Source organism: Salmo salar, chromosome ssa16, assembly GCF_905237065.1.
Source record: "Salmo salar chromosome ssa16, Ssal_v3.1, whole genome shotgun sequence".
In the NCBI taxonomy this organism is placed as follows: domain Eukaryota; kingdom Metazoa; phylum Chordata; class Actinopteri; order Salmoniformes; family Salmonidae; genus Salmo; species Salmo salar.
The window spans coordinates 85,324,566-85,348,799 of record NC_059457.1 but is presented as its reverse complement, the minus strand read 5'-3'; the positions used below and the strand labels follow the sequence as shown (position 1 = coordinate 85,348,799).

At 46.6% G+C, this 24,234-nt stretch overlaps 1 protein-coding gene across 10 annotated transcripts in view; it reads right to left on the bottom strand.

The window, feature by feature from the left end:
• Positions 1-1,369: 1,369 nt before the first annotated feature.
• LOC106595567 (Nance-Horan syndrome protein) overlaps positions 1,370-24,234 on the bottom strand; it is a 160,928-nt gene continuing 138,063 nt past the window's right edge. For 2 of the 10 annotated variants that reach the window (XM_045698306.1, XM_045698312.1), the window contains exons 3-15: positions 23,221-23,357; positions 22,474-22,515; positions 21,861-21,905; positions 21,350-21,394; positions 20,863-20,925; positions 18,370-18,562; positions 17,416-17,547; positions 16,441-17,138; positions 14,838-15,044; positions 14,492-14,599; positions 11,782-14,368; positions 10,810-10,939; positions 1,370-8,452 (exon numbers count right to left, since the gene is read on the bottom strand). In XM_045698306.1, coding sequence (XP_045554262.1) covers positions 7,795-8,452; positions 10,810-10,939; positions 11,782-14,368; positions 14,492-14,599; positions 14,838-15,044; positions 16,441-17,138; positions 17,416-17,547; positions 18,370-18,562; positions 20,863-20,925; positions 21,350-21,394; positions 21,861-21,905; positions 22,474-22,515; positions 23,221-23,357 — 5,045 coding nt within the window. In that variant the 3' untranslated portion in view covers positions 1,370-7,794. The remainder of the gene's footprint in view (positions 8,453-10,809; positions 10,940-11,781; positions 14,369-14,491; positions 14,600-14,837; positions 15,045-16,440; positions 17,139-17,415; positions 17,548-18,369; positions 18,563-20,862; positions 20,926-21,349; positions 21,395-21,860; positions 21,906-22,473; positions 22,516-23,220; positions 23,358-24,234) is intronic. The other 8 variants (XR_006759868.1, XR_006759867.1, XR_006759866.1 and 5 more) reach the window with 8 other exon arrangements.

Genomic DNA, 24,234 nt, shown 5'->3' with positions numbered 1-24,234 from the left:
TAGTGGCCTCAGCCCAGGATTGTTGGCTGGTCATCTGGGTGCATTCTGGGGGTTAGAAGTTGAGTTGTGAGGAGGTCACAGTGGTGGGTCAGTCTTTAAAGGCCCACTATGGAACAATAGACCTTTCAGAGCCCAGGCTAGGGGTGAGGAGACAGACAGGCCAGGCTAGGGGTGAGGAGACCGACAGGCCAGGCTAGGGGTGAGGAGACAGACAGGCCAGGCTAGGGGTGAGGAGACAGACAGGCCAGGCTAGGGGTGAGGAGACAGACAGGCCAGGCTAGGGGTGAGGAGACAGACAGATCAGGCTAGGGGTGAGGAGACAGACAGGCCAGGCTAGGGGTGAGGAGACAGACAGGCCAGGCTAGGTGTGAGGAGACAGACAGGCCAGGCTAGGGGTGAGGAGACAGACAGGCCAGGCTAGGGGTGAGGAGACAGACAGGCCAGGCTAGGGGTGAGGAGACAGACAGCCAGATCAGGCTAGGGGTGAGGAGACAGACAGGCCAGGCTAGGGGTGAGGAGACAGACAGATCAGGCTAGGGGTGAGGAGACAGACAGGCCAGGCTAGGGGTGAGGAGACAGACAGGCCAGGCTAGGGGTGAGGAGACAGACAGATCAGGCTAGGGGTGAGGAGACAGACAGGCCAGGCTAGGGGTGAGGAGACAGACAGGCCAGGCTAGGGGTGAGGAGACAGACAGCCAGATCAAGCTAGGGGTGAGGAGACAGACAGGCCAGGCTAGGGGTGAGGAGACAGACAGGCCAGGCTAGGGGTGAGGAGACAGACAGGCCAGGCTAGGGGTGAGGAGACAGACAGGCCAGGCTAGAGGTAAGGAGACAGATAGGCCAGGCTAGGGGTGAGGAGACAGACAGGCAGTGTGACATCAACCACATTCACTTCCTGTCCCAATGCATTCTCTTCACTCTGCTAGGTCTGCTCAGCAGAGAGTCAAGGGACAGGGCCTCAAAGCAGACCACCACAGTGGATGGGACCTATCAATACAGTGCAGGCCATCCTGTCTGTTGGCTAAACTACACAGCAATGACATATCGCCATCTACTGGTGGTGGGGCCTCTAGGCATTCTCTCCACTGAATCTGAGAAGCAATGAAAGAAAATGCTTCTGCGGATGCTTTTATCCAGAGTGACTTACAACAGACTTACAGCGAGTGCATACATTTTCAGTGTGTGTGTGTGATCTCTGCTAGCGTTACACACACACACACACACACACACACACACACACACACACACACACACACACACACACACACACACACACACACACACACACACACACACACACACACACACACACACACACACACACACACATGACCTGTGTGACGTGAAAGACGTACAAGGACACCACATGTTTCTTTTCAACGCAGTCACATTTATTGTCCTTTTCTATGCCCAGTCACTGAGCAGTCTGATGAGCTGTCAAATCAGTAAGATATAATGCAGTCAATGGAGGTCTCACGTTTACCCAAAAATAAATACAAGACTGAAATGGTGTTGCACAGCTCCAAAATATACAAAGGCTTGGAATTCATTCATTCATTAATCATGTCAACTTTGAAAATATTTTACAAAAAGAAAAAGATCTTTGCAACATTTTTAAAAAGATTTACTATTTACATTTAGTTTGTACAAAAATACAAAAGGTGATGCAATCTGTTATGTTCTAGCTTTGAGCCAGGAGCATCTTGTACCGACCGAGCCAGTTACACTGTACTGCTCTTCCTTTTAAATAGTTGGTTTGTTTTTCATCTTTTTAAAGTTTATTTTTCATCTTTTAATGTTAATGTTTAAAGTTTCAAAACCCTTTTTTTGTGTTGGTTCTTTCCGGTACACTTCTGACTCTCTGAAACCCTTTGGCAGAAGCATGGCCTCTGCTATCCTGATCATGCATCCTAAATTAATTAACCATGTATAATATATTTTAATCAATAGGGGAAATACAGTCTTTTACACAAATCATCACATATCATCATCAATATAACTTCAGGTTACAGCAAAAAAGAAAAACTTCACAAGCTCCACTATACCAGTGCAATAGGAGAATCTTTTTTTGTTTGTTTTTAAACTTTGGAATAATGGTCAGTTCAGGGAATCATGTCTCAGAGTATAACAGTCTTTAATCCTAGGTTAAAAGGTGTCTAGGTCAATGCAAACTAGATTATTACCTCTGGCTCTCACTTCTGTGTTGGGCTATTACACTTCAGGGTTGGGGTATTACACTTCTGTGTTGGGGTATTACAATTCAGGGTTGGGGTATTACACTTCTGTGTTGGGCTATTACACTTCAGGGTTGGGGTATTACACTTCTGTGCTGGGGTATTACACTTCAGGGTTGGGCTATTACACTTCTGTGTTGGGGTATTACACTTCAGGGTTGGGCTCTAATCCATTTCAATTCCAGTCATTTCAGGAAGTAAACTGAAATTCCAATTCCGATTGTCTTCAATGATTTTCAAAGAGGAGAATTGGAATTGAGAATTTGGTTTACTTTTTGAATTGACTGGTATTGAAATGGAATCGATCCCAACCCTGTTACACACATTGGATATGTCTCACGGAAAGGCAGGCAATAGTTTCTTCTTTGAAAACGTTTGTCTGTGGGGCCTGGACTCAGATGAACCAATGTCTTTAGTTTGTGGGGCCTGGACTCAGATGAACCAATGTCTTTAGTTTGTGGGGCCTGGACTCAGATGAACCAATGTCTTTAGTTTGTGGGGCCTGGACTCAGATGAACCAATGTCTTTAGTTTGTGGGGCCTGGACTCAGATGAACCAATGTCTTTAGTTTGTGGGGCCTGGACTCAGATGAACCAATGTCTTTAGTTTGTGGGGCCTGGAATCAGATGAACCAATGTCTTTAGTTTGTGGGGCCTGGACTCAGATGAACCAATGTCTTTAGTTTGTGGGGCCTGGACTCAGATGAACCAATGTCTTTAGTTTGTGGGGCCTGGACTCAGATGAACCAATGTCTTTAGTTTGTGGGGCCTGGAATCAGATGAACCAATGTCTTTAGTTTGTGGGGCCTGGACTCAGACGAACCAATGTCTTTAGTTTGTGGGGCCTGGACTCAGATGAACCAATGTCTTTAGTTTGTGGGGCCTGGACTCAGATGAACCAATGTCTTTAGTTTGTGGGGCCTGGAATCAGACGAACCAATGTCTTTAGTTTGTGGGGCCTGGACTCAGACGAACCAATGTCTTTAGTTTGTGGGGCCTGGACTCAGATGAACCAATGTCTTTAGTTTGTGGGGCCTGGACTCAGATGAACCAATGTCTTTAGTTTGTGGGGCCTGGACTCAGACGAACCAATGTCTTTAGTTTGTGGGGCCTGGACTCAGACAAACCAATGTCTTTAGTTTGTGGGGCCTGGAATCAGACGAACCAATGTCTTTAGTTTGTGGGGCCTGGACTCAGATGAACCAATGTCTTTAGTTTGTGGGGCCTGGACTCAGATGAACCAATGTCTTTAGTTTGTGGGGCCTGGACTCAGACAAACCAATGTCTTTAGTTTGTGGGGCCTGGACTCAGACAAACCAATGTCTTTAGTTTGTGGGGCCTGGACTCAGATGAACCAATGTCTTTAGTTTGTGGGGCCTGGAATCAGATGAACCAATGTCTTTAGTTTGTGGGGCCTGGACTCAGATGAACCAATGTCTTTAGTTTGTGGGGCCTGGAATCAGATGAACCAATGTCTTTAGTTTGTGGGGCCTGGAATCAGATGAACCAATGTCTTTAGTTTGTGGGGCCTGGACTCAGATGAACCAATGTCTTTAGTTTGTGGGGCCTGGACTCAGACGAACCAATGTCTTTAGTTTGTGGGGCCTGGACTCAGATGAACCAATGTCTTTAGTTTGTGGGGCCTGGCCTGGAGGGGAAATGGCTACATTGCTACTTCACCGAAAATCCAAAGACACTTGCAATGGGAACACAAATCATGAAAATATAATCTATATATTTTTTGGGCTGCATACAGATTATGTCAAACTACTGTTACTAATCCATATGAACAATTAAAAATGACTTCAGAGGATCCCAAATATCTACTCAAGGTGGATTTTGACACCATGTAGTTTAACATTTATATTCTCAGACTGAGTCAGAAATGGCCCCCTTTTATTCCCTATGTAGTGCACTACTTTTGACCAGAGCCCTATGGGGTAGTGCACTAGGTAGGGAATAGGGTGCCATTTGGGATGCATTCTAAGAATGCACCGTCACGTTTAGCATCAGCCAGTTCAGTTCAATTCAATGATATTATTATAGACTCTGATATGAAATGTCTTTAAGTTTCACCATCATTCCTCTTCTAGGTTATTCAATATGATAATAAAATAACTCTCTGGATAAAATATCCTGTGATTAAAAATAGTTTCTATACAATGCTGTATAATTATTGTCATTAATGAATAATTGTACATCCAACCTGTACATCCTGTCAAGTTGTCGCACCATAATCTACATTTAAAAGAGAGACACAATGCATAGAGAGGTACCTGTCTCTTGGTTCCCCAATGTTCCCCAATGTTCCCCAGTGTCTAACCAGCCATTTTGTGTCATTTTGACCACAGAAAGGTTCACCAAACACCTAGATATATGTATATAGTATGGCATTTCAACACCAGGCAAATGAATGGCTGTAGTTTTATAGTCCAACAGTTTGTAAAACGATAACATGAAATAGAATGTTAACACAATTATACCACACACTCTTACAAAAAAAGGTTCCAAAAGGGTTCTTCGGCTCTCCCCATAGGAGAACCCTTTTTGGTTCCAGGTAGAACCCTTTTAAAAAAGGGTTCTACATGGAACCCAAAAGGGTTCTACTTGGAACCAAAAAGGGTTCTTCAAAGGGTTCTCCTATTGGGACAGCCGAAGAACCCTTTCAGGTTCTAGATAGCACCTTTTGTTCTAAGAGTACAGGGAGGAATTGTAGTGCGTTGCCCTACCTAACGACGACCCTACCTCTGCCTGCTCTACTCACTGTCCACGTAACACATACACACACACCCTACACACACACACCCTACACACACACACACCCTACCTCTGCCTGCTCTACTCACTGTCCACGTAACACATACACACACCCTACCTCTGCCTGCTCTACTCACTGTCCACGTAACACATACACACACACCCTACACACACACACCCTACCTCTGCCTGCTCTACTCACTGTCCACGTAACACACACACACACCCTACACACACACACCCTATCTCTGCCTGCTCTACTCACTGTCCACGTAACACACACACGCAGATGCGCACGCACACATACACACACAAGTGCACACGCATGCACATACCCATCCTACCTCCCGTCCCATCTCAAGCTCAATTCATCTGACTCTCACAAGGATTTCACCCTGGATCTTTTTACTAATAACTAACTCCAGAACGTACTCATCCCTTACCTGGAACCTACATAATAACTAACTCCAGAACGTACTCATCCCTTACCTGGAACCTACGTACTAACTCCAGAACGTACTCATCCCTTACCTGGAACCTACATAATCTAACTCCAGAACGTACTCATCCCTTACCTGGAACCTACGTAATAACTAACTCCAGAACGTACTCATCCCTTACCTGGAACCTACGTAATAACTAACTCCAGAACGTACTCATCCCTTACCTGGAACCTACGTACTCATATAGCTTTCTTTCATTTTCCAAAATTCTCTGTTTGATTGTCCAGTAATTTTTTGTTCATTTTACAGTACAAGATACCCCCTGTCCATGAACACAACTATACAAAACAGAATTGTCAAACATTTTGTACATATATTGAATTACACCCAACTTTACATATTCAAAAATGAAACTGAAAATTCGATATCTTTTCTCGTGGTAGTATCTCTAACAGATATTTCCCCTCTTGAAAATGATATGGTGTTTTTTTGTTTATTGCATGCGATAGATGAAAATACTAACAAAACAAGGAACACCAACAGTGCTCTGCAGCAACGGATATTCATTCATGATAGATCATGTCAAATTCTAATTAGTTCACAGCTTGTTCCTCCTGTAACCTCGTACACAGTGTCAGTTCAGTTAGTTCTGCAATTCAAATTCCTCTGAGTAACAGTTGTCATTTTATCTATGTATCTCTATGTTAGATCTGTACAAACGAACAGTAATATGATTGCAGAGGTATTCATAGAACACATTGAGTGACTTCATTGATCTCCAGTTTGTTTTTCAATGTAGAAACACAACTCTTCAAGATTGGTCTGTTCACCAGAATGTCATTACTTAAAATGTATAACCCATTTGTTATGTTCAATTAGTTTAAAACCTGAAAAACACTAGACAGAAGCGTAATATTTGAGTGAAATCTTTTAAAAAAAAGATTGAAGGACAGATGATTTGTTGTTTCTCTTAATAAGGTTGTATGATTCATGTGTTGGGCTTTGTGACGTGCCCCTGGCTACTGATGTTACGGAACTACGGAAAGATTGCATCCCCCCCCACCCCCATAGAAACAGAATCTAGTCATTCTAGAATGTAGTTATTCTATTTCTACATCACCAATCCACTCTGCTACACATGATGGGTTTGTGTCATTAAAAAATGTTTTGTATGTCTCTTCATATAGCTATGTTCTTTATATTCAATACAAATATACACAATAGGAATTTTCCATTATAAGATTAGTTTTATTTTTCTCAAGGAATATTCTTGAAGAATTCATAATGACGAAGTGCAAAGGAGAAGTTAGGCTTTGAAAAGCCAATCCATTTCAACCTCCCAGCTAGCTAGCCAAACAGTAGTAAAGACCCTCGATAGCTTTTCACTCTTTGTTTGTTTTTATAGTCCAAAATATCTCCTCTAGAGTAGCCAGTGAATCCCCGGCATGCTTGGCCCTCCAGCACAGAAAGGCCACAGCACGACTGTCCCATCATCTCTTCTGACACCTTGACATCCGCACCAAATCACTTCAACAAGACCAAATATTTCCCTTATGTGTCACTGACAGGAATCCCTGCACTGAGAGCGCTTCTAGGGGCAAAGGTCATTCCTATTACTTTACATGTAGTTTATCTATGTGAGGATGGCATGTAGACCTATGTGTGTTGTTAACTCACTCTTGGTAAAACAATACTTTGACACATGGTTGTCAATAGTGATCACAGTACATTGTTTTGTGTTGGGGGCGGTAGCAATACAAAACATATAGCTTATTCATTTTTGTCGACTGGGAATATTTTGTTTATGGTTGAAATAATGACCTGTCCTCTGGGTAAGTGTAGAGAGAAATGCAATTCTTTTGGAAAGCAGTTATTTTAGGGTCACGTTAGGACACGACATACAAGTCATCCAACATCCAAGAAGATAAAAAATGACGATGGATGTTCCATTTGCTCCAACACACACACAGGTTGTCTTACCGCCCCATTTCTCTCCTCTTGTCCACGTTTCACTCAATACAGGATCTTGGGTTATTTAAAAAGGGAGTTCAAAGTTCAAAACAAGACATTTTTTTCTTTCTTTACACTCTGAACAAAACACAAAGTTGTGTTCTTCAGTTCTGCACATAGATATCAAATCCCCAGGTCCAGAGTAGAGTCTTCTCTCTGGTTAGCCACTCTTTGTTTAGTTGTGTATCCGTCAGTATTCAGTAGATAAGAACAGTAACAGCACTGAACCAAATCCATATAAATATGTCTACATCCCAAATGGTACCCTATTCCTTATATGGGCCCTGGTCAAAAGTAGTACACCAAATAAGGAATAGGGTACATGTTTCTGCACTGAGCATGCCTTTTGTTTTACGAGGAGCGATCATCATGAGGACTCCCATCTGAGTTCTCAGTCTCCCCCTCTGATATGACCTGCATGGGTGCCGTATAGAGTCGGCTACGGGTGCTGTAGCGACTACTATTGGCTGCAGGGGGGATCCGGGAGCGCCCCTGTCTGGACGAAGCCGACGTGGGGGGTGTTTTGGGGCTGAAGCTGTCTGAACTGGGCCTGGGGAAGAGGCTGGGGGGGAAGAGTTGCTCCCCGGCCACCTGCAATGATGGCTCCTGGAGGGGAAAGGGGGGATCCTCGGTGGGGTACCTGACCTGGCCCTCCGCAGCCAAGGGGTGCCCAGGGGACTTGGGGGCGATGGGGCTCTTGAGGATCTCTGTAGCAGACATGCGGTAGCTAGAATCAGTCCGGCTGCCCTTCTTCAGGAGCAGCAGCTTGAACTCCTCGTTGGAGGTGCTGGACTTCTTGGCGCTGCGGTAGATGGGTCCTGGGGTGCGCTGGGTTCCGGCCGCGGTCAGGGTGGAGAGGGCCGGGGCGGGGGGGATGATGAGAGGGGGCGGAGGGGGGATGGCTGGGAGGATAGCTGCAGGGGGAACAACGGCAGCCGGAGGAGGACACAGACGGCTCTTCCCACTCAGCTCTCCAGAGTCCTTACGGCCCAGGACTTTTCTCTTGGACCTAGAATAGGAGAGTGTTACACGGTTCAGGTAAACAGGACATTTCATAGCCCTTTCTGCTGTGGTTCTGATGTCTGATGGGTTTCTGCTGTGGTTCATATGTCTGATGGGTTTCTGCTGTGGTTCTGATGTCTGATGGGTTTCTGCTGTGGTTCATATGTCTGATGGGTTTCTGCTGTGGTTCATATGTCTGATGGGTTTCTGCTGTGATTCTGATGTCTGATGGGTTTCTGCTGTGGTTCTGATGTCTGATGGGTTTCTGTGTGGTTCATATGTCTGATGGGTTTCTGCTGTGGTTCTGATGTCTGATGGGTTTCTGTGTGGTTCATATGTCTGATGGGTTTCTGCTGTGGTTCTGATGTCTGATGGGTTTCTGTGTGGTTCATATGTCTGATGGGTTTCTGCTGTGGTTCTGATGTCTGATGGGTTTCTGCTGTGGTTCATATGTCTGATGGGTTTCTGCTGTGGTTCATATGTCTGATGGGTTTCTGCTGTGGTTCATGTGTCTGATGGGTTTCTGCTGTGATTCTGATGTCTGATGGGTTTCTGCTGTGGTTCTGATGTCTGATGGGTTTCTGTGTGGTTCATATGTCTGATGGGTTTCTGCTGTGATTCTGATGTCTGATGGGTTTCTGCTGTGGTTCTGATGTCTGATGGGTTTCTGCTGTGATTCTGATGTCTGATGGGTTTCTGCTGTGGTTCATATGTCTGATGGGTTTCTGCTGTGATTCTGATGTCTGATGGGTTTCTGTGTGGTTCATATGTCTGATGGGTTTCTGTGTGGTTCTGATGTCTGATGGGTTTCTGCTGTGGTTCATATGTCTGATGGGTTTCTGCTGTGGTTCTGATGTCTGATGGGTTTCTGCTGTGATTCATATGTCTGATGGGTTTCTGCTGTGATTCTGATGTCTGATGGGTTTCTGCTGTGGTTCATATGTCTGATGGGTTTCTGCTGTGATTCTGATGTCTGATGGGTTTCTGTGTGGTTCATATGTCTGATGGGTTTCTGCTGTGGTTCATATGTCTGATGGGTTTCTGCTGTGGTTCATATGTCTGATGGGTTTCTGCTGTGGTTCTGATGTCTGATGGGTTTCTGCTGTGGTTCTGATGTCTGATGGGTTTCTGCTGTGGTTCTGATGTCTGATGGGTTTCTGCTGTGGTTCATATGTCTGATGGGTTTCTGCTGTGATTCTGATGTCTGATGGGTTTCTGTGTGGTTCATATGTCTGATGGGTTTCTGCTGTGATTCTGATGTCTGATGGGTTTCTGCTGTGGTTCATATGTCTGATGGGTTTCTGCTGTGATTCTGATGTCTGATGGGTTTCTGCTGTGGTTCATATGTCTGATGGGTTTCTGCTGTGATTCTGATGTCTGATGGGTTTCTGTGTGGTTCATATGTCTGATGGGTTTCTGCTGTGGTTCATATGTCTGATGGGTTTCTGCTGTGGTTCATATGTCTGATGGGTTTCTGCTGTGGTTCTGATGTCTGATGGGTTTCTGCTGTGGTTCTGATGTCTGATGGGTTTCTGCTGTGGTTCTGATGTCTGATGGGTTTCTGCTGTGGTTCATATGTCTGATGGGTTTCTGCTGTGATTCTGATGTCTGATGGGTTTCTGTGTGGTTCATATGTCTGATGGGTTTCTGCTGTGATTCTGATGTCTGATGGGTTTCTGCTGTGGTTCATATGTCTGATGGGTTTCTGCTGTGATTCTGATGTCTGATGGGTTTCTGCTGTGGTTCATATGTCTGATGGGTTTCTGCTGTGATTCTGATGTCTGATGGGTTTCTGTGTGGTTCATATGTCTGATGGGTTTCTGCTGTGGTTCTGATGTCTGATGGGTTTCTGCTGTGGTTCATATGTCTGATGGGTTTCTGCTGTGATTCTGATGTCTGATGGGTTTCTGCTGTGGTTCTGATGTCTGATGGGTTTCTCCTGTGGTTCATATGTCTGATGGGTTTCTGCTGTGGTTCATATGTCTGATGGGTTTCTGCTGTGATTCATATGTCTGATGGGTTTCTGCTGTGATTCTGATGTCTGATGGGTTTCTGTGTGGTTCTGATGTCTGATGGGTTTCTGCTGTGATTCTGATGTCTGATGGGTTTCTGTGTGGTTCATATGTCTGATGGGTTTCTGCTGTGGTTCATATGTCTGATGGGTTTCTGCTGTGGTTCATATGTCTGATGGGTTCAATGTGTGTTCTCAGTTTGTTTGTAATTTTCTGCAACCTTGGAAAACAATAAAGGAACTGAATTGAATATAGTGACAGATAAAGGTAATGATAATATCGGTTATGACAAGTACAGCTATAACCTAGTGAGTCAAAGTAATACAGTTACTTGAAGTGAATTGAAAGTGACCTGTGGATCATGGCGAACAGGTCTTCAGTAGTACGAGATTTGCTCGGTGACATGAAGACGACATCATCATCAGGTTTGGTTGTTTCGTCAGTCAGAGGAGAGAGGGAGTTATCACTGGGACTAGTAGACTCTGGAGGAACAGGAACAGGATGTTATAGGGAATATCATGCCAGTGATCTGATCACATTCCTTATAGATCATTAAACCCTCTAGAGATGAGAGGACCACAACAGAAGGGATCTGATCACATTCCTTATAGGTCATTAAACCCTCTAGAGATGAGAGGACCACAACAGAAGGGATCTGATCACATTCCTTATAGATCATTAAACCCTCTAGAGATGAGAGGACCACAACAGAAGGGATCTGATCACATTCCTTATAGATCATTAAACCCTCTAGAGATGAGAGGACCACAACAGAAGTGATCTGATCACATTCCTTATAGGTCATTAAACCCTCTAAAAGTCTCTTAAAGTCTTAAAGTCTCTTGAAGTCTCTTAAATTAATACATCAATTCAAAAACAATTGATTGCTAAAAAGTCTCAAAGTAAAGTAAAGTATTAAGTAAAGTATTAAAGCTGCAATATGTCACTTTTTGGGTGACCCAACAAAATTCACATAGAAATGAGTTTATATAGATCTGTCATTCTCGTTGAAAGCAAGTCTAAGAAGCAGAAGATCTGTTCGATGTGCTCTATTTCTATGCTTCCCGTTTTTGTGTATTTTACTTTTGGTTTTGTACACCAGCTTCAAACAGCTGAAAATACAATATTTTTGGTTATGGAAAAGATATTTCACAGCACTTTAGATGGTACAATGATTCACTACACTATATTTGCTTGTTTTGACACATAAACTGAAATTAGGCAAACCGTTAGAATTTTTGCAACCAGGAAATGGTGGAGCGATTTCCACATAATGCATAATATTTAAGAAATGTATAAGTAAAATCTATCAATCCAGACTGACCTTTGCTGAAGTAGTCCTCTGTGTCCGGTGTGGTGGAGTCATCTCTGCTGTTATCCTGTGAGGCACTTCTGGTAGGAACCCCTGATGATGTCATCTCATAGCGGTCCTCTCCACCCCTACCTCTTAGATCTATTACATGGCTGATTGAGTAAGGGTGTGATGCTTCCACAGTTACACCGGGCACTTTGTCAGGACTGCTGCTTGGGCCCAAGTCCCACCTCTGGACCATTTGACTGTGACAGGAGTGTGTCTGTGACTGGCTGTGATAATGCGACTGGGACTGATATGAGTGGGACTCCTCTAGTGTCTCGTACGTCGGTGGTTCCCTTGGATGATCTCTTTGATGATATTCTCGATATTCTCTAATGAGGCCTTGACTGTGACTCATAACCCTTGATATCTCTCTATCGTGCTCTTCCTCCTCCTCGTCTTCTTCATCCTCTGTCCGCTCCCCTAGCACGTGGCACTCCGGGTGAGTAGTAGGAATCACGGGTTCCGGAGTTGGCGGTGGCGCTCGGTGCGTGGGTTCCTCGGGTTCCAAAGGTTCCGCAGGCCGCGTCCGGAACGCCGTCATTGCCCAGAAGGTTCCGGGGCTGTAGCGGTCCTGCCGGTGCCTGGCCAGGCTCTCGTAGGGCGGGGGGCCGTCCGGGTGCTGCATGGGGGTGGGGTGGTGCTGGGGCTGGGGTACAGAGTGGTGGTGATGCTCCTGAGAAGGGTGGTGGGGGTCCTGGGTCGGTGGTGGAGGGGGTTTCTGGGCGATGGGTCTCCTGGGTGGCAGGGGCCTGGTGTTGGTGTCAGAGTGGGGGGTCACGATGGTTACACTGGGCATCTTGGGTCTGGTGGCAGGGGCCCCTGAAGCCTCGTGGGCCCATGCTTGTGGTGGTGGTGGAGGCTCCTGGCCCTGAGCCCCCTGAGCCTGGCCCCGGGCCTGGGGCTGAGAACCATCGGTGGCCCTGTGGCCGGTGGAACGTAGCTGAACGGAGCGCAGCACCGTGGGGGTGATGGCCAGGGCCATGGGGTTGGCAGCAAGTGGGGCCTCTGGAGTCAGAGTGGATCCATAGATAAACCCAGAGGGGGTTGCACTAGCGTTAGCACTAGCGTTAGCATTAGAATTAGCACTAGCGTTAGCACTAGCTTTAGCACTAGCATTAGCGTTAGCGGCTGCAGTGTTACCCGCGGTTGCCCGGGCCTCTGCTGCTGCTGCTGCCCTCTGCTTGTTCTGGTGCAGCGTGTGCATGTGGGTCCGGTGGGCCAGAGTGGGTAACGGCCGGCTGCTGTGGGCGCTGTGAAGAGAACTTAAGTCCAGCTCGGTGGGTGGAGCCGGGAAGTCATAGTCCTTCCTGGATGATGAGGAAGAGGAAGAGGAACAGGAAGAGGAGGATCCAGAGGCCGAGCTAGAGAACTGGGCCTGGGCCTGGTGCTGCAGCGAGGATAGAGAAGACTTCCTCTCAGGGACTTTGGGTTTCCGTTTCCCGCTGGTCGGAGAGAGCGGGCCGGGGAAGAACGCTAATGGGATTGAAGATGTGGGCGTCTCGGATTGGCTGGAGTATCCGCTGGAGGGCGAAGCGAGGCCAGCCAGCTTCTCAGGAGAGCCCAGCTTGAAGTCTCCATCCCCGGGGGGAAGAGGAGGAGAGGTGGGCCTGGAGGAGCTGGAACCAGAGCCGGCGGAATGCATCAATGCCTGGGTCTCTCCCCTGGGAGAGGAGGAGCTGTCCACCGGCGACTTGATGCATTCGATAACAGTAGTACCCGTAGCAGTGCTGGAGTTGGACAAGGAGCTGTTGGGGTCCAGGTTATTTTGGGATTTCAAGTCGTTGAGGAACCAGAGGTCTGCATAGTCAGACTGAACGGCGCCCTCGTCCTTGAAGGAGTGAGTGTCCGTGGACCCGAACGAGGTTGGCTCCGTCATCTCCACAGTCCTGGGGCTCCTGGGGCTCCCTATCCCCCAGGCACCTCCACCACCAACACCCACCGTCTCAGCCTCCAACCCAGGATTCTCCACCTCCCCTGGGCTGGCCATGTCCAGCTGCAGCCTCATCTCTCTGTCTCTGGAAGACATGGGCAGGTTCAGGGTCTGGGTCTGCCCACTACTATGAATCTTTGGTTGGTCCTGGTCGCCCTGCTCGTCACCCTGCTCAGGGGGGACATTCTCTGGAGCACCTGCGCTACACGTCTCCTTCAGCGACGAGCTCCGTTTTGGTGGGGGTGGCTTGACCTTTGGTTTCTTCAGCGGACGACACGGCCTCCCTAGCGTCAGGGTGGCTCCCCTGTAGTCAGAGGACTGAGGAGGGTATCCAGCCATGCCCTCTCCCTCACCAGGCGTAGCGCCCACAGTATTACCCTGGTCACAGTCAGCGCCAGAGCCCACTGCTGCATAGTTGTACATGTAGCTCCTGTAACTCTGGCCCTGCATGGAGTCAAAGTGCATGGAGGATGAGTAGAAGCCCTGGGAGTCTGCTGCAGCAGTAGGGGGAGCTCGGTCTGAGAAGCCGTCGTAGGTGCTGATGCTGGTGTCTATCCTGGTCTGGTCCCCCCTGGAGGAACGCCTGGGGCTGAAGTCCTGACTACACAGCTGGTCCTGATCAGCCTAGAACAGGATAACATAACATTATATAAGATAAGATAAGATAAGAGAAAAGATTAGAAGAAAAGAGAGGATAAGAGGAGAGGAGAGAAGAGAATAATCTATATTGTTAAATAGCAGTGGTACCTGGTCTTGAGGGTAGGTCCACTCTCCCTCGCTGGCAGTGCTGACCCCTGCATCATCCAGCTGGTCAGTGGCTGAGGAGGTGAAGGAGCTGGACCTATGACCCTGGCCCTGTAATAATAATGATAATAATTCATAATAATAATCAATCCGATTTATATAGCTCTTTTCCAGTAGCTTAAAGTGCTTTACCTAGTTTAGTTAAGAAAATGTAGCTTTATTTTATTTACAGCTAAAATATTAATTTCTTGTACAAAAGTCCCAACAAACAACACCGTGTCCAAGTCAATAAATAAAGTATTGAAGACAGGAAGTCAAAGGTAAGTAGGATCGTCAGAGGGAAACTCACCTGCGGCTGATCCGAATGGTACGGGTCAATGATAAAGCCGGTGAGGTCATCGATGGCGTGCGGCGCGGCGTTGAGCGACAGCTCCGAGTCACAGTGGGAGGAGCCGGTCAGAGGGGGGGAGGCGGCGGGGGGGAGCGTCTCAGAGGTCTGGGAGGGGCATGTGGAACTGCTGCCACTCCAGTTACCACTGGACGACTGGTGGTCCTCCTTATGATAATAATACATGTTATTTGTAGAGCGCTTTTCATCACCTGCAGAAAGCAGAAAGCTCTGCACATCATATCAGTAAGTCAGCCTTGTCCAAGCAAGAATGGCCCATTGGGCAGGAGTCTATCTCCTGTTTCTGTAGTGAGGCAGCTTGATGTACAGTACACCCCCTGGACAGGACACTAGTCTATCTCCTGTTTCTGTAGTAAGACAGCTGGATGTACAGTACACCCCCTGGACAGGACACTAGTCTATCTCCTGTTTCTATATCATGAGGCAGCTTGATGTACAGTACACCCCCTGGACAGGACAATAGTCTATCTCCTGTTTCTATATCGTGAGACAGCTGGATGTACAGTACACCCCCTGGACAGGACACTAGTCTATCTCCTGTTTCTGTAGTGAGACAGCTTGATGTACCAGTACACCCCCTGGACAGGACACTAGTCTATCTCCTGTTTCTGTAGTGAGACAGCTGGATGTACAGTACACCCCCTGGACAGGACACTAGTCTATCTCCTGTTTCTATATCATGAGGCAGTTTGATGTACAGTACACCCCCTGGACAGGACACTAGTCTATCTCCTGTTTCTGTAGTGAGACAGCTTGATGTACAGTACACCCCCTGGACAGGACACTAGTCTATCTCCTGTTTCTGTAGTGAGACAGCTTGATGTACAGTACACCCCCTGGACAGGACACTAGTCTATCTCCTGTTTCTGTAGTGAGACAGCTTGATGTACAGTACACCCCCTGGACAGGACACTAGTCTATCTCCTGTTTCTGTAGTGAGACAGCTGGATGTACAGTACACCCCCTGGACAGCACACTAGTCTATCTCCTGTTTCTATATCATGAGGCAGCTTGATGTACAGTACACCCCCTGGACAGGACACTAGTCTATCTCCTGTTTCTGTAGTGAGACAGCTTGATGTACAGTACACCCCCTGGACAGGACACTAGTCTATCTCCTGTTTCTGTAGTGAGACAGCTTGATGTACAGTACACCCCCTGGACAGGACACTAGTCTATCTCCTGTTTCTGTAGTGAGACAGCTTGATGTACAGTACACCCCCTGGACAGGACACTAGTCTATCTCCTGTTTCTGTAGTGAGACAGCTTGATGTACAGTACACCCCCTGGACAGGACACTAGTCTATCTCCTGTTTCTGTAGTGAGACAGCTTGATGTACAGTACACCCCCTGGACAGGACAGTAGTCTATCTCCTGTTTCTGTAGTGAGACAGCTTGATGTACAGTACACCCCCTGGACAGGACAGTAGTCTGTCGCAGGGCCTGCTCATCAAAAACGTCAAAATGACTTCCAAAAGGCTACAAGCAAAAGAAGACAGGAGACAAGATACACAGATAAGTGAAGATGGCAACGAAGATGTACCTTGTGGTCTATCTGTCCTCTCAGCACCCCCGTAGTAGAGACAGAGTGGATGGGGCTGCTGAAGGTGTCAGAGCTGGAGGAGATCTCACAGCTCCCCATGTCGACCTGACGGGGGAGGCGGGAGCGACCCCGCTCCATCCACATGTGTTCTGGACTCCCCCCGTCTCCCTGCTGTATCCTCTTCAGACTCCCCAGCTGCAGCTCTGGCATGGCCTGGTCATCCGTACTCTCCTCCTCGTCCTTTAACATCCTTGGCCCCGTTCCCGGGAGGAAGTCCTCCGTCTCGTACGGAGAGAGCTCCTCATCTTCATCATCATCGTCGTCATCATCATCCTCATCTTCATCACTGTCGTCCTGGTCCTCGTCGCGTATGCGGCCACCCTCGCGGGGGAGGCTGCGGGAGCGGAGGCGGGAGCCAGAGGCGGTGTACATGGAGGCGTCAGGGTGGTCGGGGAGCGAGGAGATGTTCCCGGTGGAGTGGGAGAGGGAGGTGGGGATGCCCCCCTGGCCGCCGCGCTGGGCACGTATACGTCTCCTGGACGGGGCACCACCGCCACCGATCAGGCAGTCGTCCGTCTGGCAGCCGGAGTCCTTGGTGTGTCCCCCTCGGAGGGACAACTCCTCCTGACAGAGGGACAGGTGAGGGTTGGTGTGGACCATCACTGTCCTTTCCCTCGCCACTGGAGACTCATCAGAGTCTGAAGGGAAACAGGGGTGGCATTGATTAGTATGTCATCAATCAACATGATTAGAAAATAAAGTCTGAGTCTCCTGTTTTCTATCAATGAAATTCAGGCAGATGCAATATTTGTTCAAGTCTAAATGGTGGGACTCCAGAAAATAGGATTGGGTTAAACCATTCAGGTAAAGAAACATAGAAGAAGAACAACAGCATTACAGTCAGTTGACTGAGTGGTAATGACAGTACTTGGAGGTCAGGCACAGACAGACAGTATAACAGACAGACAGCTGTACCCATGTCCTGTTGAACTTGTCTGGGGATACCAGTGATGGTCTTCCTCCTCCTCAGCTTCCTCCTCCTCTGCAGCACAGACTGGGAGTGTACCAGGGAGCAGCGCACACTAGCCTCCCTGTCGAACCCCACCCCTGTGGAGAGGGACAAAGTACACATGAGAGAGCTGCTCTGGAAGCAGTTCACTGATGCCATTTGTTGTCCATCAAGAGTAATGTCTTTCCACATCTCACAAATGACATTCCACACAGTTTACAAGTTACACACATTCACTAATACACAAACAACAGTTCATTAATAGATGAATTGATTCAAACAACAGAGCGAGAGAGAGAAAGAGAGAAAGAGAGAGAGAATGTACAGAGAGAGAGAGAGAGAGAAATGGAGAGAGAAAAGGAGAGAGAGGGAGCGACAGAATGTACAGAGTGAGAGAGAGAAAGGGAGAGAGAGAGAGAGAAAGGGAGAGAGAGCGAGAGAATGTACAGAGTGAGAGAGAGAAATGGAGAGAGAGGGAGAGATAGTGCGAGAGAGAAAGAGAGAGAGAATGTACAGAGAGAGAGAGAAATGGAGAGAGAGGGAGCGACAGAATGTATAGAGTGAGAGAGAGAAAGGGAGAGAGGGAGCGACAGAATGTACAGAGTGAGAGAGAGAGAGAGAGAGAGAGAGAGAGAGGGAGCGACAGAATGTACAGAGTGAGAGAGAGAAAGGGAGAGAGAGAGAGAGAGAAAGGGAGAGAGAGGGAGCGACAGAATGTACAGAGTGAGAGAGAGAAAGGGAGAGAGAGAGAGAGAAAGAATGTACAGAGTGAGAGAGAGAAAGGGAGAGAGAGAGAGAGAAAGAATGTACAGAGTGAGAGAGAGAAAGGGAGAGAGAGAGAGAGAAAGGGAGAGAGAGAGAGCGATAGAGAGAATATCAAACACATGGAGAGACAGACATTGGAACTATGTTTTGTTTACCAGTGACGTTGATTGGGATGATGCACGAGGACACGACTGCTGGGTCACTCTTCATCCTCTCCTGGGGGGTGGGCAGAGGAAGGGCCTTGGACCAGTTGGTCTGCTTGTCCAGTGTGGAGGGGGGGTTGGGGACAGCACCAGTAGACCTGTGGCCCACTGCAGGCTCAGCATCAGGGTCAGTGGTAGTGGCAGCCTGAAGCAGATGGAGAGAGATACAGTCAGTTACTGTTGAAGGGTTGGAGTAACACCTAGAAAAGTTCCAAATGGTATACTTAATCAATAAGGCACAAGGGGGTGTGGTATGTGGCCAATATACCATGGCTAAGGGCTGTTCTTAGGCACAATGCAATGCGGAGGGCCTGGACACAGCCCTTAGCCGTGGTATATTGGCCATATACCACAAACCCCAGAGGTGCCTTATTGCTATTATAAACTGGTTATCAACGTAATTAGAGCAGTAAAAATACATGTTTTGTCATACCCGTGGTATACGGTCTGATATACCACGGCTGTCAGCCAATCAGCATTCAGTGCTGGAACCAGCCAGGTTCTAATATTCCCTATATACTGTACCACTATAGGACCAGAGCATCATGGCTCACTATATAGGGAATAGAGAACAAGGAGCCCTTTTCAACACATGCTTAGATGTATTGTTACAAAGGCCAACATACAAAGTACATTGTATTCAAGCAGTTACTTAACTCTTATGTTTAACATTTACAAGTTATACACTTACAAGGCACATACACAAAATGAGCAAAACATTTGAATTCCATTTCAGTAAATGAGAATTGTTCTGGAGGAAAGGGAAATGAAGAACAGGAAGATATCAAGATCAACACAGAGATCAACAGACAGCTCAAACGCTCAAGTGTCAAAAAATATGATTCCAGGAAAGTCCCAGAGTTCTGGATAGTGTTGAAAGGAGTGGAGAGGAGAATGATCACGTTTTGAAGACAGTAGACAGGAGCTAATGAGATGTAGATAGTAGACAGGAGCTAATGAGATGTAGATAGTAGACAGGAGCTAATGAGATGTAGACAGTAGACAGTAGACAGGAGCTAATGAGATGTAGACAGTAGACAGTAGACAGGAGCTAATGAGATGTAGATAGTAGACAGGAGCTAATGAGATGTAGACAGTAGACAGGAGACAGGAGACAGGAGCTAGTGAGATGTAGACAGTAGACAGGAGACAGGAGACAGGAGCTAATGAGAAGTAGACAGTAGACAGGAGCTAATGAGATGTAGATAGTAGACATGAGCTAATGAGATGTAGACAGTAGACATGAGCTAATGAGATGTAGACAGTAGACATGAGCTAATGAGATGTAGACAGTAGACATGAGCTAATGAGATGAAGACAGTAGACAGGAGACAGGAGCTAATGAGATGTAGACAGGAGCTAATGAGATGAAGACAGTAGACATGAGCTAATGAGATGTAGACAGTAGACATGAGCTAATGAGATGTAGACAGTAGACAGTAGACAGGAGCTAATGAGATGTAGATAGTAGACAGGAGCTAATGAGATGTAGACAGTAGACAGGAGCTAATGAGATGTAGACAGTAGACAGGAGCTAATGAGATGTAGACAGTAGACAGGAGCTAATGAGATGAAGACAGTAGACAGGAGCTGAGATGTAGACAGTAGTCAGGAGCTAATGAGATGTAGATAGTAGACAGGAGCTAATGAGATGTAGACAGTAGACAGGAGCTAATGAGATGTAGACAGTAGACAGGAGCTAATGAGATGAAGACAGTAGACATGAGCTAATGAGATGTAGACAGTAGACAGTAGACAGGAGCTAATGAGATGTAGATAGTAGACAGGAGCTAATGAGATGTAGACAGTAGACAGGAGCTAATGAGATGTAGACAGTAGACAGGAGCTAATGAGATGTAGACAGTAGACAGGAGCTAATGAGATGAAGACAGTAGACAGGAGCTGAGATGTAGACAGTAGTCAGGAGCTAATGAGATGTAGATAGTAGACAGGAGCTAATGAGATGTAGACAGTAGACAGGAGCTAATGAGATGAAGACAGTAGACAGGAGCTGAGATGTAGACAGTAGTCAGGAGCTAATGAGATGTAGATAGTAGACAGGAGCTAATGAGATGAAGACAGTAGACAGGAGCTGAGATGTAGATAGTAGACAGGAGCTAATGAGATGTAGACAGTAGACAGGAGCTAATGAGATGTAGACAGTAGACAGGAGCTAATGAGATGTAGACAGTAGACAGGAGCTAATGAGATGTAGACAGTAGACAGGAGCTAATGAGATGTAGACAGTAGACAGGAGCTAATGAGATGTAGACAGTAGTCAGGAGCTAATGAGATGTAGATAGTAGACAGGAGCTAATGAGATGAAGACAGTAGACAGGAGCTAATGAGATGCTAGAGGATGGAGGTTAGAACAGCAGGAAGGAGAAGTAGTAGTAGTTCTATTTAGAACTAGTAAACCAGGAGGCTTGGAATGCAGACAAATACCTTTCTGGTCCATGGGGTGAAGAGGCAACATTCAGTGGGGGATGGGGAGCGGGTACGGTCATACTATAAACACAAAACATGAAGAAAACAAAAATGATGACAACTTGATCGATGGGACAAATGAAAACCATGGATGGGACTTAGAGACATAGGTGAAATCATATTGAATGAAATATTTGACAGGATGAAACATGGGGACCAGGTGCTGCGGACGGGGACACAAAACGTTGTGAGTAACTTCTTGTGATGCTAAGGAGATGAGTAAGTCAGGCATCCTTCTTCCCCTATTAGACAAGGAAGTGATTTCATCATCGCATCCTACAAGAAAATGGAGTGAAAGAATTATATTTATCTGTGAATGCTGAGAGGTGACCGTTTTCAGGATCCTCAGGACAGAAAGCTGTTATAAGCTGTTATAAGCTGTAATAAGAGTGGCGTTAGCAGGACTCTAGAGGGGTCATCTTGCAATGAACGCCATCCCATTTACCTTTCTCTGTATAGTGTGACAGTGAACCTCCCTTCCAGGTCTCTCCTGCAGCGTTAAAGGAAGATACGTAGCATGATGAGTCATAACGCTAAACATTCTTATGTGCAATACAATCATACTCCCCCAGCATGCAAACTCACTGGGATGGAAAATATATGACAAAAACATGCGATGAGATCAGGTAGCCTAGCGGTTAGAGAGACGAGCCAGCAACCGGAGAGTTACTAGTTCTAATCCCGGGTCTGACGGGGAAAATCTGACGGGAAGTGGTCAAATCTTAAGATGCCTGCTGTTGTGCCCTTGAGCAAGGCACTTAACCCCTACAACGACAGCTCCCAGAGTGGCAGCCCCCTGCACCTCTCCAAAATGTGTTTATGTGTCTTTCGGAGGGGTTGGGTTAAGAGCGGAAGTGAAATTTCGGTTGGACCTTGAGTGTTATTGACCGATAAAGTGATCTGAATGTAGATATATGTGTTCTGATGAGATACAAGAGCTGTGTCTTTTCTGTTACCTTTCTTTGTATTGTCTGGATGTCTGTCTCTCTCATGTGTCTCTCCTAGTGGTAGCCATGCAGCAGAGAGAGAGAGAACACAACAAGCTGAAACCTACTAAGCTCACTGCACTGTACTGGTGACATCATCAACAATGGACACATGCTACTATATCATGTTAAGAAGAAATTCAACTGTATTTTCATAGTTACAGTTACAGGACCACAATGGGAAAACACAGTGGACATCACACAGTACGTGTAGGTTGACATCACACAGCACTTGTAGGTTGACATCACACAGCACTTGTAGGTTGACATCACACACCACTTGTAGGTTGACATCACACAGCACTTGTAGGTTGACATCACACAGCACTTGTAGGTTGACAACACACAGCACTTGTAGGTTGACATCACACAGCACTTGTAGGTTGACATCACACAGCACTTGTAGGTTGACAACACATAGCACTTGTAGGTTGACAACACACAGCACTTGTAGGTTGACATCACACCCCATTTGTAGGTTGACATCACACACCACTTGTAGGTTGACAACACACAGCACTTGTAGGTTGACATCACAGACAACACACACCACTAACAGGCACTACACTATGTGATAGTTTACCTTCCGCAGTTGATATTCTATCTCTCTCTCTGGTCTCGCCTGCTGCTTGTCAATAAAACAAACAAATACAGTCAAGTCATTTCAGCACTTCTCCTCAGGACATTGATTAGCTGCTGTATCAGTCAGGTCATTTCAGCACTTCTCCTCAGGACATTGATTAGCTGCTGTATCAGTCAGGTCATTTCAGCACTTCTCCTCAGGACATTGATTAGCTGCTGTATCAGTCAGGTCATTTCAGCACTTCTCCTCAGGACATTGATTAGCTGCTGTATCAGTCAGGTCATTTCAGCACTTCTCCTCAGGACATTGATTAGCTGCTGTATCAGTCAGGTCATTTCAGCACTTCTCCTCAGGACATTGATTAGCTGCTGTATCAGTCAGGTCATTTCAGCACTTCTCCTCAGGACATTGATTAGCTGCTGTATCAGTCAGGTCATTTCAGCACTTCTCCTCAGGACATTGATTAGCTGCTGTATCAGTCAGGTCATTTCAGCACTTCTCCTCAGGACATTGATTAGCTGCTGTATCAGTCAGGTCATTTCAGCACTTCTCCTCAGGACATTGATTAGCTGCTGTATCAGTCAGGTCATTTCAGCACTTCTCCTCAGGACATTGATTAGCTGCTGTATCAGTCAGGTCATTTCAGCACTTCTCCTCAGGACATTGATAGCTGCTGATAGCTGCTGTATCAGATGTGCTTGTATAGCACTTAAGCAAAAGCCTGTAAAGACATGTGAATCCCCTTACCGCACGGCTGTGCCTGCCCCTCTGCTCGTGCCGTCTGAGGGTGCGTGGGGAAGGGAGGGTGGGCATTGGAGGAGCCCCAGAGATGGAGATGGTCACTCTGCGCTCGCGGCTGTTCGACCGTTGACGTTGCTTTTGGTCTGTAAACCATGAGGGAAATACTGTGGTCAGATTCTGACAGGGTCTCGCTACATTAGATGACTGTATTCACTAGCAGTCACCATGTTGTGTTACAGCTTTAACAGCCACTGGTTCCTCACTGAGATTATATCAATCAAGAGTTTTCTAGAACCCAGACAAGCAGGTGTTCACAGTACTAACACTAGGTGGCACCACATATGAGGGAGTACTGATGGACTTCACACCAACCCTGGTTCAAACTGTTGTTAGGTAGGGTGTTTATGGTGTGTGTGTGTTTGTGTGCTTTGGTTACCAAGCTCTATTTAGGGCTCAGAAGCTCTGCTTGGTATTTCTGTGTTAGGTGTTAGGTGGTATGCTAGGTGTTAGGTGGTGTGTGTTAGGTGGTATGCTAGGTGTTAGGTGGTGTGTGTTAGGTGGTATGCTAGGTGTTAGGTGGTGTGTGTTAGGCGGTGTATGTTAGGTGGTGTATGTTAGGTGATGTATGTTAAGTACATTTACATTTTCAGTCATTTAGCAGACGCTCTTATCCAGAGCGACTTACAGTAGTGAATGCATACATTTCATACAATTTCATTTTTTTTTTTTCTGTGCGGTGTATGCTAGGTGTTAGGTGGTGTATGATAGGTGTTAGGTGGTGTATGTTAGGTGGTGTATGCTAGGTGTTAGGTGGTGTATGTTAGGTGGTGTATGTTAGGTGGTGTATGCTAGGTGTTAGGTGGTGTATGTTAGGTGGTGTATGCTAGGTGTTAGGTGGTGTATGTTAGGTGGTGTATGTTAGGTGGTGTGTGTTAGGTGGTCTGTGTTAGGTGGTGTATGTTAGGTGGTGTATGTTAGGTGGTGTATGCTAGGTGTTAGGTGGTGTATGTTAGGTGGTGT